General features: G+C 39.7%; 1 protein-coding gene across 5 annotated transcripts in view; it reads left to right on the plus strand.

The window, feature by feature from the left end:
- Window positions 1–13973, plus strand: part of LOC106153218 (N-acetylglucosamine transporter UNC93A) — a 38673-nt gene extending 24700 nt beyond the window's left edge. For 4 of the 5 annotated variants that reach the window (XM_013527064.3, XM_013527065.2, XM_013527063.2 and 1 more), the window contains exons 2-3: window positions 11284–11551; window positions 12113–13973. In XM_013527064.3, the coding sequence (XP_013382518.3) occupies window positions 11284–11551; window positions 12113–12615 (771 nt within the window). In that variant the 3' untranslated portion in view covers window positions 12616–13973. Of the gene's footprint in view, window positions 1–4834; window positions 6272–11283; window positions 11552–12112 lie in introns of those variants that run through there. The other variant, XM_013527066.2, reaches the window with a different exon arrangement.
- Window positions 13974–16211: the final 2238 nt, after the last annotated feature.

The following is a 16211-nucleotide window of genomic DNA, read 5'->3' on the forward strand; positions in this document are numbered from 1 at the left end:
CACACACACACACACACACACACACACACACAGAGAGAGAGAGAGAGAGAGAGAGAGAGAGAGAGAGAGAGAGATGACATTTAGGCTATTAAGTCTTGTCCAGTGATCATCTTATCTTATTGGTGAGGTTGCATAAGTTTATTGTCACTCTATCGTACATGATGTGATGCCAGCTGACTGCACTGTAGCTTTTCCTACACAGTGTTCTCACAGGTGCTGTCATACGTACTGGTAGATAATCATTAATCAGAACGCTTGAAAATATATAGGGGCAATCCTCGTGTGTGGCACATTTCAGTTAAGACAATGGTGACTCTTGACTCTTCATGACAAGTTACCACGTAATACGAAGGTGGCCTGAAGCAGCTCACAGCACTACTTGTGCATAGCTGTGCTTTCCGACCTGCAGACAATTTATGCAGCGATTGAGTCTTTTTTTTTTCGAACAATTCCTAATGGCAGCTGCAAATTCAGAAACATCACAGTTGTCGAGTTGTGCCCCTTAAAGTTTAGTAGCTGAATGTCGGCTTTGGCACCAATCAGTTACGTAAGAAGCTATATTTGCACTATTTCCGTTTCGTTGGGTAATCTTGTACTGTCTCGGGTCGGGTTTGTATAACAGGATACAAAGTGCTTGTACGTTGAAACGTGGAGGAAAATGGCTCCTCCTGTTACTGTGAGGAAGATTCGGCATGGTTCAACGCCTAACAAGGACAGAGAGCTTGAAACGTCCTCTAAAAGAAGTTACAGGGATATTCTTGTATTTGCGATCTTATTTACGCTCATTTTTACACCGCATTGCTGCCTAAATACGATCCAGACAAGCCTCAACGCGAAGGACGGCCTGGGAACCCTCGCGTTGGCAGCAGCAAGTTTTACGACACTGGTGTCAGCATTCATTGTCCCATTTGTTCTCCAAAAACTCACACTTAAGAAGACGTTGATTGCAGGATTCCTGATTCAAGCACTTTGGCAAGCATCAAATTTCTACCCTAGTTTCTTTACGGTTATCCCCGGGGCTCTCTTGATGGGATTGTCCCAGGGTCCTTTGATGACTGTTCAGGGAGAGTATGTTACAACTCTTGCTTTGAACCACGCCTCTGCGACGGAGAAAGCGCCAGATGTTGTCATAAGTCTCTTCAATGGGATATTTTACCTTATATTCAAAACGGCACATGTGTGGGGCAATTTGGTCACGCTGCTCGTGTTTATGCAACGCGAGGGCAACGCGCCTGAAAATGGTGTCGTGAATTTTACTCTCGGAGTGGACGCTGCAGTCAGCAATAGTACTGTGAATGTCATTATTGCAGGCGAACCGGAGTTAAGATGTAGCGTTCACAGCTGTCCATTGGATGACTCAATACGATCGAAGAACGAAACTAGCCTAGAGAGACCAGCAGAGCGTCTGGTTTACACACTGCTAGGTGCAAACATTGGGATGGTAGTATTGTCCACTCTGTTGGCCATTATGTTGTTTAAACCGCCAAAGCGCAGGAAGGTCGTGCTCGAAACGAAGATTCTTCTTCTAGCGACAGTCAAGTTACTAAGCAACCATAAACTTACTCTCCTCATACCATTAATGGGTTACAATGGCCTGCATCAAGCTTTTCTGTTTGGCGAAGTATCTAAGGTAGGGAAGAGTGCAAAAGACTGACAATATCAACCATTTGACTTGGTCATGTTTATTTTTACATGATCCTCTTTTATATTTTAGTTACATGTAGGTTCGTTGGCACTTGCGTATTACTGTTAAAGGCAGCCTCGACCGTACGTTTGCACGCATTATGCGTAAGGCTATTTCACACACACGCACACACACGCACAGTAAATAAAAGAAACCATGTGAAATCCATCAACCAGAAATCCACATGCCATCAATTTCACATGGGGTTGGCCAGTGGTTTACTGGCAGAGAGGTCACATAGGCAATAACAGAGCTCTCAGATGAGACTTGGGGCGCGTTCACAGTCAAAGTTAATCCTTCCCACTTGAGAGCTTGCAGCATAACCCATTCAGTGTCTGTTAAGGGATTTTGCAGCAAGCTTTTAGTGGTCGGACATATTTGATCGCAGATTTGAAGGTCCTCAGATCAAATCTGTTGTGCATGCGGCTAATATTTGCTTTATCTTAAAGGGATAATAACTCTTTGTTTTGGCCAAAAATATTAATTTTCCTAGAGTAAACATCAATTTTCCCATACTTACCAATGGTTAGCGAACCCATTTTTACATTCAAAGTTAGTCCCTGTTTTTTTTTTTTTTTTTTTTTTTTTTTTTTTTTTTTTTTTTTTTTATAATCTGTTAAGTGAATATGACGTAGTATAGCCATCAATGGAGGTCATGTGGTCTAAAGACAAGCTCAGATATCAGAATAATAGCTATAACTGCCAGAAAATATTATATTTCTATGAGTTGTTCACAATGTTTTTATTGTGAAATATAGATCTGATTTAACATCCCGCTGTACACTATTCTTGTTTACTTACACCAGGTGATAACCTTTGTATAGTTTAATCATCAAATTAAATGGCAGCGTCTGTGCAGGAGTTGGACGCCCGGGCGAATTGATCTTCATGGCAAATATGTTCCAGGTGGAAAATCCTGTCACAGCGACGCAGTCTTCACCTTGACATGTCGAGTAAGACAAACTGAGACGAAAATATCACATAAAGACTTATAATGAAAAACATATTCCTGTCTGCAACTTTTTTCCATTAAGATATCTATCTACACTGACTTCTTTTAAGGCAGCATTTTAAATTGTGCTCGTTTGACGTGTCATATAACTGTAACACGACCACATGACTGAAAGAGGTTGCAGTATACTCAGTAATCTTCGCTGATGCCACTGGATGCCACTAAAAGATATTGCTTATATAAAGAGATAACACCACACGGTCAGCCATGGTGTCAGTAAGGTGAAGTATGTGACCTGGCAGTGAGAAAATTTTGCATAGGCCATTTAAGGCTGTAACTTACATTACCATTATTCTAGTTGAACATTATTGTTGGAATACATTTTGAAATCCACACAGTTAAGCAGTGCGGGGATTAGAGAGATGGATTCTTGACATAAAGCTTGAAAATCCCTTCAAAACAGACGACATGATGAGAAAGCGAGGAGATACGTTGGCCAGAAAAGTGTGGACGGATCTTTTCTTTCTGTCTGTATTGTACTCACTAGGTCACACACCAGTGAACGGGATGTTGGCTATTCTGAGTGGTCTTCTAGCTAAAAATGGCCTTGGTTTTACAACTCTTGCTGTTCAATATGCGGGATACATTATATCGGGATTTTCGGGACCGTTTGTAATTGAAAAACTGACGCCAAAGGGATACGTCTTTTGTGGCTTTTTAAGTATTTTATTATTGCAAGTATCGCTGTTTTACCCCATTCCTTACACTGTAATTCCAGCAGCGGCGCTCGTAGGGTTGATACTTGGGACTCATTTACCCGTAGCGTGCATGTACTGCACAGTTCTAGCTGAACAACATGCCACCAGAATCATGACCCGTGGTGATATTTCCATAAGCAAATTCAATGGGATTTTTTTCTCCTTCTATAAGTTGTCTTTTGTTTGGGGTAACTTGTTGTCTTGGCTGATTTTAAAGCAGGGCAGTGTTGTGACAAATGTGACAAGTGTGAATATGAATATGAATATTTCGGACAACAACACGCGCTGTCTGAATGTTTCGATCCAATGTGACACACGTGCTTGCCCAACTGATACTGATTCATGCGAAGAAGTTGGCTTTTCCTTACCGTCTAAATCAGCCACGTACACACTGGTCGGCGTTTACGCTGGCTGTGCCTTGTTTTGCATGATCGCAACTGTCGTATTCCTCAAACCATTGTCCGCGATTGGTGGGTGCTCAGTTCCAGCCGGGAAGAACACAAGTGTGACACTGATGTTGGCTACAGTGAGCATGTGGAAGAATGTGAACGTTTTGCTGTTATTTCCTATTTTTACATACAGTGGATTGATGCAAGGATTCCTCGTTGGGGATTTTAATAAGGTATGCTTTGTGACTCATACGAAAGTTGTATGTAGGTGTATTTTTCATCCAAAAATAAAATTCTGTTTTGAGTTGTTTTTAGGCAGGCAATGCCCAATGGCAATGTGACAAAATCGACACCTGTGAAGGACAAACGAGCAGCAAGCAAAAACCGCAGCAAGCAACGGTTTGTTCTCTGATAGGTCAAGATTACTAATGCCTGATAATATTTTGTGCATGACGCAACACGAGTCTCAAGCCAACACTTGTGTATGTCTTTTAAGCATCATGTATTTTATATTATCATTATAGTGTTCCCTATTACATTTAACAAAGTGGCCGCACTGCACATAGAATCTCGTTTTCAAACATTTCGAAATATTTCGGGATGTATGCAGAATATCCCTGGGTATATATGGCCATTTGGAGGTCAGAAGAACTATTGATGACATGGCTACTATGGCCGCATTCAAAACCAAAGATAATCCGCAGACTAACAGATCCGCTGATCAAATATGGCCGATCCACTTGAAAGTTTGTGGCGGGGAATCTATTCAGTGCCTGTTAGAATTTTATGCGAAAAGCTCTCAACTGGGTTAGTCATATTTGATAAGCGGATCTTAGTCCGCAAATCAAAAGGTTGTGAATGCCGCCTATCTTGAGTTTGTTACTGATTTAGTTTCGAACAGGTAGGGAGGCATGTAGCACCGAAAGCCTATTGAAAGTTACTCGACCAGTCATGCATATCTATAACCGTATACTGTAGTAAACTATTGGATAGCCAGGTCACCTAAAGACTAATTTTCACAAAGACCAATTTTCCCATATTGCATTTCACACAGCTAAAATATGAGTGCACCTATGCCTTAGTCCAAGAGAGCAGATAGTTCAACTCGATTGAACTTGAACCGGTATGATATACTGATGAGTGGACGGTATTTGATATGATTGTGCAGATGTTCATTTAGCTATGCCAATGTGTTAATTATAGGGTACAGTTTATGATAACTGACAAGCAGTGTCTGTCGCAAACTGGGGTTATATTTGTATTCATACTGGCAAGATAAACTGTTTTATATCATATGTATATGACCTCCTTCGTGGGCCAAGGCGAAGACAAGGCCGTGTTTATCTCTTCGTGGTTTGCATCCGAACCAACACACTGATAGGAAAACATAGGCAGATCAAGTGGGTGTACTTTATCCAGAATCCTCAAATCTACACGCTCGTGTAAGATTAACAGAATGATGTCTTCCCAGCTTGTTAGTACAATGAAACTTTGCAGCTAAGACGGTCCAGTTTTCCCACCTGACCATGTAAAACGAAGCCTATGAGGAAACCAGAGGAGTAGAAACATGGATACCGGAGAGACAGATGAGTCGGATGTGCCCCTTACTCGCAGGAAGTTGCTGGGTGTTCGCATAATTGCTGAAGTGTTTTTGCTTGCATTTGTCTACACTCTGGGATATACGTCGTTCAACGGACTGCAGGCCCTGCAAAGTACTTTGAACGGAGGTCTAGGGTTCACGCTGCTCGGCATAGTATATGCGTTCTCCATTATTTCAGGGTTCATTGCCCCTGCCATTGTTGAGAAGCTGACACCAAAAGGGGCAATACTGGCTGGCCTCCTCGTGCATGGAACCTGGCAAGGGGTGCACTTTTACCCAGTCGAATTTACGCTGATTCCGGCCGCCATTTTCCTTGGCCTTGGATTTGGGCCGCTGTGGACAGCGCAGGGCATGTACGTGACGTCATCAGGACTAGAGTATGCTGATAAAACGGGCCGAGAAGTTGATGGGAGTATAAGTCTGTTGAATGGAATTTTTTGGGCTTGTTACAAAACGACAGTGATTTGGGGCAATATTGTCTCCTGGCGTGTACTACAAAATGCTCAACACATACTGGGTAATAACACCACTCTTTCAAACAGCAGTGGGTTTCTCTCAGTGTGTGGGATTCATAACTGTCCGTATAGCAATGATGGAAGTGATACTCAAGTCTCTGACTATTCAACAATTCAACCCTCAAAACAGCAAATGTACATACTGTTAGGCATATACTCTGGTCTGGTGCTTCTTGGATTCGTCGTAGCTGCCGTATTTTTAAAGCCGTTAAGTCAGCAGAAAACGCACACAAGTGAAAACAAACTGGATGGGGTCAAAGACGCCCTGTTGATGACAGTTAGGACGCTGAGAAACCCAAAACTTTTGCTCTTATTACCTCTCTTCGTGCTGAATGGTTTAATTCAGTCATTCACATATGGTGATTACACGAAGGTAAGCTTATCTGATCAACATCTAAAATGGTTTGATAGGGGTATATTTCTCGATGTCAGATAAGTCGGGTCTGTGACATTGGTTTTGGTATTATGCAATTTTCAATGAATATTATATATTTATTTCACCATGGATTTATCCCGAAAATTTCTCATAACATAAATGAACAAAAACATAAATTCTTATTGTGTCACTTATCATTGTTGTATAAGAAATTCCTATCCCAACTTTATCCATGGCTATGCACATAGCCTTGATTTCAAATAGCTGCACACTTTAAATTCAAGAGGTAAGATACTCGTCCCATATCTCAATGGTTTCTCGATAAGAACATTCAGTGTAATGCACCAGTAGTCGGCTAGGTGCTTTATTTTTCACACATATCCGTCACTGAAAGTTTGACATGACATACATAAATACACGTTACTTCGTATTTGTAAAACTGTATCCGAACATTTTGTTCAGTGAACAAGTTAGGTTAAAGTTTTGTCACGTAGTGAGTTATTGAGTCCTTCGTATCATGAAAGAATCTATGTGGACAGTATAACGCGGTATGCTGTTAGCTGGTATGTGTATGGTGTCATCTGAGTCAATTATGAGTCTGCTGTAAGTTTATACATACGTTGATAAGTTAGTCAACATACAACAATGTTTGCACTCACAAGAGGCCATCCACAATATTTGCAGTACGGAGGTCCAAATCTGATAAGGACTTATATTTCGTCGTACTGGGTGATTATAAGTTATTGGTATACAAGTGGGACTAGCTGGTCTGAACAACTCAATTTGTACAATATCCTTGGTTTGTGGTTATTTTGACAAAAATCGATATGTGATAGCACTGGTTGTGTTAAATTTAATCATTTATTATATGTGTAGATGGCACTGCACATTAGGGGCTATGTACCATGGATAGGCCCCTATATGATGATTATAACAGCATAACCTTAGATACTATATCCGTGGCTCAAATAGCGCTTACTCACCTAAAAATGTCATAAACAGGGAACTGGTGTGCCTGTTACATGTAGTAGTAATACTACTGTCACTATCAGTATATCACTAGTAGGACTCGTCTTGTTGATAGTGTCGATAGATGGCGTTCCTCACACACAAGTGTCAATATTATTATTATCTGTTCCTGCCCTATAAACAAACTTTTCACTGATGACCAACATTTCTGTTTGTGGTCGCACAACTTCTGATAAAAGTTCACACGCCACCGAGCACATAGCTATGTGCAGCTTATTAATAGCTAAAGACAACAGAAACGCAAGTTTCTTAGTCCATGTTTAGATGATGAAAGGTTGACCAGATGGTTGTCCGGAAGGGGTTAGAGGTGTCCCACTCCTGTATCAGTTTATTTAAATTAACATAATAATAATAATAATAATAATAATAATGATATTGATGAATTTATTTGGATTCAACAATACAAATATGTTCAGAGGACTTTACAATGCAACGAAAAAAATAATTTTAAGGCAAGTAAAAGAAATGAAAAATCAATTACCCGAGGAAAATTCAATTAAAATAAATTATGTAGAAATTAAAAACGTTGCTTAATCACACTCTTTAAAAGTCGTTTATAATAACTGTATTCATAATTTTTTTTTAAATTAAACTTGAAGAAATTTCATTCGTTGTAAGTCTACCTCAACTTGCTTTGGCCATGATGCCATGTGTGTTATGGACGCATGAGACGGCACATACGCCCAACGCGACAAATGGTGTCTGTATCTGAACAATTTTGAAATTCCACGCAGTGCACACATTACGGATTAACGTTACGTCGACATCCCTCATTATTGACCCGATATTATCCGTTACTAACCATGAAAAGGATTCTGCGCTACGTTTCTGGTAGCCGCTTTCAATTATACACATCTTTAATTATACTTTTACGTATTGCGCCGGGATCTCCTTCTATCTTTGGTTGATCTTGACGCAATAACGTGCCGATCAAAGGTTTATAGAGAAGATGAAACTTGCTGTGATGCTACATCGGAATATTTTGTCCATTTCAAATGTAAAGAACACAGGGAACGTTTATTGTCATTTTCCATAGTGCTACGTCTCAAAGTATTAAAACCATCTTGATTTAAGCAAATGGTCTATTTAGGGTCCAGTAAGTGTGGACTAAGTGTGGTCTGTCTGTCTGTCTGTTTGAATGAAGTGATTGTATTTTTAATAGGAGTTCGGGAGGGGAGTTCGACAGTGTTTCCTTTGTACTACACGCGTATGTTCTGACATTGTGTTTTTAATCTGTGAATTACAGATTGCATCGGTGGTTCATTGCACACAACCTAGAACCCAATGGGTCTTTCTTCTTGTGTAGATTCGTTTCGATAACCCAATTATTTCCGTAATTGTACACGCACCTAATGCGTGATTATCACGCCCTACCTCATGGTTGGCTAATATAGTGATGTTGTTATTAAGATTTTTGTCTTTTAAATAGACAGATATCCCTGATGGTTCCATATAAGTGACAATTAAGATGACCTTCTTGGGACATTTATGCAACCAGTGTCACAATGACCCTAATGTTAACAGATATTGTAAAACATGACCTTTGTACAAGTATTTGCCGTTCGTAGTGACACAGTTCCGATTCGGTGGTTAATAACCTAATCTCAATACATAATACATAATCTCTGAGCATTTGGGTTTGTGGTCCTCTTCAGTGTAAGTTGTCTGTAAAGACGTGATCGCAGTCATGTAGAAAACGATTTTTTAAATAGTTTTCTAAAGTGTTTCTCTCTGTTCGAGGTGGACAACAGAAAATGGCGACTGCCAGGAGCTCTTACCTGAAGCTTTTTGCGCTGGCATCGATGTATTTGATAGTTTATATTGCCCACAATGGCATACAAAATTTACAGAGCACATTGAATGCCAGAGGCGGCCTTGGAGTTGTCGCCCTCTGCTTAGTCTACACTGGGATTATCGTATCTTCCTTCTTCGCTCCCGCGGTGGTGGCGAAACTGGGGCCAAAGTTTGTGGTTGTCTTGGGCTTTGTGTCCCACGCACTTTGGCAAGCATCGAATTTTTACGTTGCACCGTATACACTGCTACCGGGCGCCTTACTGCTTGGACTTATGTGGGGACCTTTATGGACCGCCCAGGGGATCTTTCTTACCATCTACGCACTCGACTACTCCAAGGCTACCAATCAAAAGATTCCTATAAGCATAAGCCGCTTCACTGGGATATTTTGGCTGATTTTTAAGACGTCTCATATTTGGGGCAATGCGCTATCCTGGTTGGTTTTTAAGCAGACTGAGCATGATGATTCCGACCTCGGAAACGTTAGTATGAGTAACGTGACTGCTTTCTGTAGCAGAGACAGCTGTCCACTTGTCACAGAAACAAAGCACAAACACGTTCAGACAAATTCTGCCAGACCGCCAGATCACTTGGTGTATATTCTAATTGGCGCGTACCTCACGCTAGTACTGATAGGTTGCACTTTACCGATTTGTCTCCTGAAGCCTATAGATCACAAAAAACACGCTGCTCCAAATATAAGAGGGCCCAAAGCGCTATTGCTCAGTACAGTTTCATTATTCCTGAAGGAAACAAAGATGCTTTTACTCATCCCCTTGCTTTCATTTAATGGGTTCCATCAAGCTTTTATATACAGTGTTTTTACAAAGGTGAGTTTGTTACATTTCAGGAAATTGGTACTTATTTGATTTGAGGAGAACAACTATACATGCGTAGAAGCAAGTGATTCTATCTAAGTATGTACGGATAAATAAGCCTCCATTGTCACCGAAGTTGACACTGCAGTTTCTGGCAATTTTAAAAGTAGTATTGTGAGGGCTGCGATTGCATATTAAAGCATATATCTGGTGTATTTAAGACTAGTTTTCTCGATCTTGTACTTACACCTACTTTTTGAAAACCGGTCAACCAGGTTGAAAGACATGCTCGAAGCACACATGCCATTACCATTTACGTAAAAATGTCTAGGTCGCTGATTTAGCAAATGTATTATTATTATTGTTTGTCTATCTCCAAATCAAAAGTGAAACTTTAATCTCACGAGGCGTCGCACATATGGCATAATATTTAACCTGTGAATTACCAAAACCTTGATTATTGCCAAAAGTATACGTTATGGCGTTGACAGATGGTGACACAGTATGGGTGGTTCACTCGGCGATGCCACAATAAATAAGTATCATATTGCAAATGCAACGAAAATAACATTAACCTGTAATAAATATAAGTATCAAAGGTGACAGTGATGAGAGTGCATGAGAAGGCCGATCAGCCATGCATAATCTTCATTATATACAGCACTGGTCAACTTCACACTACTTAATCGGATATGGGTCAGTAGCTCGATTGTGAAAGGGGGTACAGATACGATAACCATTGGTACATGTAAGAGGTAAATTTGTATACGTACATAGTGTTTAATGAATGTATGTATACATAAACATATAGTGCTGTCAGTTACGTTGAATAGAGAGAGAGAGAGGGGTGCGTCCTTACAGGTGCCTATGTCTGTACCAATGGTGAGAAACTGAGGGTCTGCGAATTACCCACTTTCCCCCTTTTCCTCCGTTAATGTACAAAAACTGTATTAACCGCTTTATTAATGCTTAGCAGACCTTATTCCCCCTCCCCCACTGAATCCACCAGTGGTCTTAGATATAGAAACACTTATAATTTTAATTTTAAAAGATCCGAAACAAATCATTTAAAGCTGAAAGTGTATGAGCCGTGTCCTCATGTCCCCTGCATGATAGATTGGTTCATACATTTTGTCCTGTGTTTCTATCTTAAGACCGGGACTTTTCTGATGCATTGTTCGATAGTGAAGTGGATCATAAGTATTAATTATTTTTTAACTTTTCAAGATTTCTTCCCTACAGATTCCGTCGGCGTGTTGCCCGTACACAGAACCGTTAGGAAAACAAACGGCGACTTTTATTTTTCGAGAGGGCATTATCCTGACGACGCGTCAGCCTGCTTTTCATTCTGAAATTTCTCTTTTCCAGGCGTTCGTGGCTTGTGAGCTGGGAATAGAATGGGTCGGCTATACCATGATGTGTTACGGCGTCACCAGCGCCATCTCCCCCTGGGTCTTTGGTCACCTCCATAAGTGGATCGGATTCCCCATCAACTACACTGCGGCAGGAATCATTAATATGGCCCTGTTTATCCAGATGTTGGTCTACCCGGTGTCTAAAGAGCATTTAGGTTACTTCTTCTTCATACCAGGGATTTGGGGAGTTTTGAATGGGATGTGGCAAAGCCGAACTCTTGGTGAGATTAATTTATGTATTTTCATGTATATTAAAATAGGTTTTTCATGGTTTTGTGCGTCATGATGGTTAAAAGTCAAATCGTTTTTATGAGGATACATGTCTTAATCATTTTGGTGTAAAAATACGATTAGTCTCTTTAAGATTATGTTTTTTGTCATATTTTTATTGAATATATTTTATTGAATTTTGTAAGTCCTCTGGATATCGAGTTATCTTGAAAAATAATAAATAGTTTATCCTCATTTAGCGCACTTGTAAGTCTGTGGGTCCACACTTTATACTCTGAATCCATATACATAACGTGTCATGGGAATGCTGGGCACTCATTGTTTCTATTTGGTTTTCACTGAAAACACTTAAACTGATGTAAACTGAAAACCATATTGTGTATTGTGCATTTTTAAATGTGTAAGTTTTTACGTTAACGTATGTCTCGCTCGCAGACAGACACGTTTATAAGCGTTATACATCCGTATCTTTTGTAATATTGTGATTTATTTGAATTACTGTTAAGAAACTAGAAATTTATGATAAAATACTACTTTGTTTTTTTTTCTAGCCCTGCTTGGGATACATTTCTCACACAACCAGCGTCCAGCGTTTGCAAACTATCACCTATGGCAAGGGGTGGGGTTTACAGTGTCCTTCGCCTATGGAAACCTTCTATGCGTGGCAACGAAGATCTACATTTGTATGACCATGCTTGTGCTTTCTCTCTTGTTATACTACGTGGTGGAAATCAAAACGAGACTTGAGAAAAAGAAGGAAAAATCAGGACAGGTTATCAGTGATGAAAAACAAAATGGCAACATACCGGAAGCTGAAAAGCTCTCCCCGAACGGTATCAGGGAAGACGACGTTAAAAAGTTAGCTTTATCAACTACTTCACTTCCAAATGAATTGAGTATCCCTTTCACGCAAAGTGACTTGTATCTCTATGCCACCGACGTGAACTTCTTAGCAGCTTCCACCGGAAGTATGATCGCCAGATGGGACTCCATGTCACGTGACCAGTTCCGTTCTGTTGTGAAAGCCAAGTCCAAGGACAGCGTGCACGCTTAACTGCAGATCCTTCGGTTTGTTTTAGAAGGGATTTTAAACTGAAAACGGAGCTCATATCACTGCTAGTGATGTGACAGAGGTTTTTACTACCAGTCCTCTCCCGTATATCAACTGGAGTCGTCCACGAACCTTCTGCAGGCTTTCAGCAATTATTGTATCTATGGCTGCCACGAGGATATATTACTGCATCTATCCTTGAGTTCTTATTCAGTTTAGAATACCAACCCCACTTTGGTGTACCAATTGAACATTCATTCTTATAAATTAATATTTTATCTTTTAAAACACTGGAAAACACCAAATGAAATATACATCGGCTCTGATGCGTCCTCGAGTCTTGTTTTAAGAGCCACATAGATGAAATCCAACGCATTTTAAACTTCTTGTTTTAGTTTTTAAAACAGGCTTGCTCAGATAGGTGTTGGGGACAAAACTGCTGAAACACCACAGAGGTGATCGCATATACATGTACAGGGTAAGCACCGTCTTATGCGGGTTTCAGCTTGGTTAAGATAACAGGCGTACTTCGTCTCAATACTCCTGACTTCGACGAGACTGATATTTCGGTTACTGACAGCTAAGTAATTTTATGATGATGCTTAGCGCATTAAATCATATATATTTTACGCCGTGACAGTGTTTAAAATCTACTTTTGTATATTTAATTGTGATAAAATTTACCGTATAACTAGAGGTGTCGATGCCACACAAAACACGATTCTAGAAATAGGAATACGGAGACGAATTATGCATGCGTATATTTGGAGACATGGACGGGTGATGGCGCTCCTGACGTAATGCTACCTTAAATTTGATAAATCCTTGATTTAGATAAAATGTGATAAGTAATAGGGGTAATTACGACAATAAATGTCCACTTCATACGCTGAGGTAAAAAATGATCCCAGTTACTAGGTAGGGCTATTTGGAGCTGATAAAGTATATCCGTATATAAATTTGTTATTACGTTTAAGGACCATGTACGGTGATGTACCGGTATATTTTACTCGGCAAGTTCAAGTATGCTACGTCACATTGACGTACACGATAACTTACATAAACAATAGCATCAAACTAGTCAATTGATCTCGATCAAAGAAGCCGTATAGGTCTGGCCTTCTTGCCCCGCACAGCAAAGCTGATGTGTAAAAAAGTGAAATGCCAAGACACAAAACTTTCAAACAATGACACAACATGTGTAATGTTTTTTTTTAGAATTAACAATATTTAACTTTTATTAACTCATTTTAATGAATTTTTGATAGGATGATTTGTTAAAACCCATGTTAAGAATTATATGCTATTGATTTGTTGAATAATACAAACTTATGCTCAAATAAAACAACCTTAACATCAAAGCATTTTGTGCTCAATATTTCAAATGCTATGTCCCATGTGTATAAGTGGAAATGACTTTTACTGACAAAATGTTTCTTGGTAAAAACCAAAAATATACAATTTGAAGGTAATCCCATGGTTTTACATTATTACCAATATTGTTCGATATGATATCTTGGCGCTAATATGCACGGAGGCGGTACGGCAGCGTCACATCTACAGCAATAAGCCATTGATTAAATCAAAACAAAACGTCCTTTCTAGAGCTCTTTAAGTTTGACCCTGCAGTTTTGCATTTCTCTTTGTAGATGTGAACATTTTGAAAACTCAAAACAATGACATACTTTAAAGATATTAAATATTTTAATTTAAATTCAAAAGTAGATTCAACGGTCATCCATTGGTCTTCTTCGGGGAATGTGTTCCCAGGCGCGTCCGCCAGGTGGCCACCCAATTATATCATGACGCTCGTCTTTCACTACAGGCCGCCGTGTACGGTATTCAAAATCCTCCGATAATCCCCAATCCCCCCCCCCCCCCCCCCCCCCCCCCCCCCCCCCCCCCCGCCTTTCCAATTGCTACCTGGATAAGTGCCTGTGATAAAATAGCTAATTATGAGTTTAGCGCAGGAATAATCAGTCGGGAAATTCTGGCACATAGTAACATCTGTCTGAAGTACACCAAAAGATACTTGTGTAACATATTCGATCATAAGACCAATTACACACGGTTATATAGAAAATCCATCTTTTAATTTCCTAAGTGGTGCAAGAGAAATGTGTGAAATATGATAATCGAATCGTGTAGGCTTCTGAAATTATAAGAGGTCTTATGGCAATATAAAAAATTAATTCGTGTACTTTTACTTCGGTCTAGTATATATTACTTCAGATCACAACAGTGAGTGATTCTTGACATAATGGCTGTGACCCCAATTAGGCGTGTAAATTAGACACATTTTAAACGGTGGACATGTGGTAGTATATTTAATCCAGCTATATATTTTCTCAGGGAAACATTGATTAAATTGAACTTTTTTTCTCCGTTTTAAGGTCGGTAGGTTTGTTAGCACTTTGTATTCACTCTTTATCATGGATGTAAATTCCTTCTTTTACAACGTAACAAGCATGTACTAGGTGCATCATGATGGCCCTTGCTTATTTATTCTTCATCTGGTCCGTAGCCAGCAATTTCAAAAGGTTTTGTTTTTTTCGGAAAGTTAGACATTTTACAAGGAAACCTTTGTATGAGTAGGTCAAATTTTCCCCAGAATGGATTTTTCCTGACAAAAAGGGTATCGGATATTCTTTTGAGCCCCCAATCCCCCCCCCCCCCATCCCCTCCCCCCCCCCCCCCCCCCCCGGGCTACGGGCCTGTTCACCTATTCGAACTGTAAATCCGCACATCGCTAACGGTCAGATAATAATGGTATCGATATTACAATATCCGATACACAGTCATCAATAAAACGTATTTGATTATTTACCTATTGTCCAGTAAATATTTCTTCGTGTCTGAATTTCCCAATAGTCATATTTCACAATCGAATAGTGCAACTCTTTAATGATCGAACAATATTGATTTCAAGGTGCATATGCACTTAAGCGCATGGATTGTGGAGAAATGCTATCCCACTGTAATGTGTTTTAAGTCAAATGTCATACTTAAAGGGACAGTTCGTCGCCTGAGGCAAAAATGAATCGCTGACATTTTAACACTTTCCCAGTGCTTCTGATGCGTGGTAACACTGATTTTAACCATGCTCTCCAAAAGAAAGTATTGTATAAAAATATACCCATGACCTCGGTTCTCAGCAAAAATGAGATTTTTACCCGCTGTAAGTCAAGTTCATGATGGCGGGGAATTCGTTTTGATTTTTGTTTTTATCACAGCTATTTCGTAGGAATAAAAATGCCTTTCAGACATACGTGCATATTACGCATAACGCACAGATTTTATTTTGATTATTTTTATTTATTGCGAGCTGAAAGACAAAAATCCTTGTCCATTAAAGATCTATGTCGATGAAAATCAATTTCCCTTAAAGAAATCTTCTATCAGTTACGCTTTTCCCAGATACTTTTCTTCTGAGAACAGTATCTAAGACCATTTTTATGAAGATGATAAAGTCAGTAATTGTTCAACTAAAATAATAAAAAGTTGTCTTCAATACAGGTAAAATTAACCAGGGTGACGTGTGATACAGTAGATACATATATTTAACACCACAAGTGACATCTGTAGATACGAAGCCCCAT

This window comes from Lingula anatina, chromosome 7, assembly GCF_051362555.1.
Source record: "Lingula anatina isolate TDL-2025a chromosome 7, LinAna3.0, whole genome shotgun sequence".
NCBI lineage: Eukaryota > Metazoa > Brachiopoda > Lingulata > Lingulida > Lingulidae > Lingula > Lingula anatina.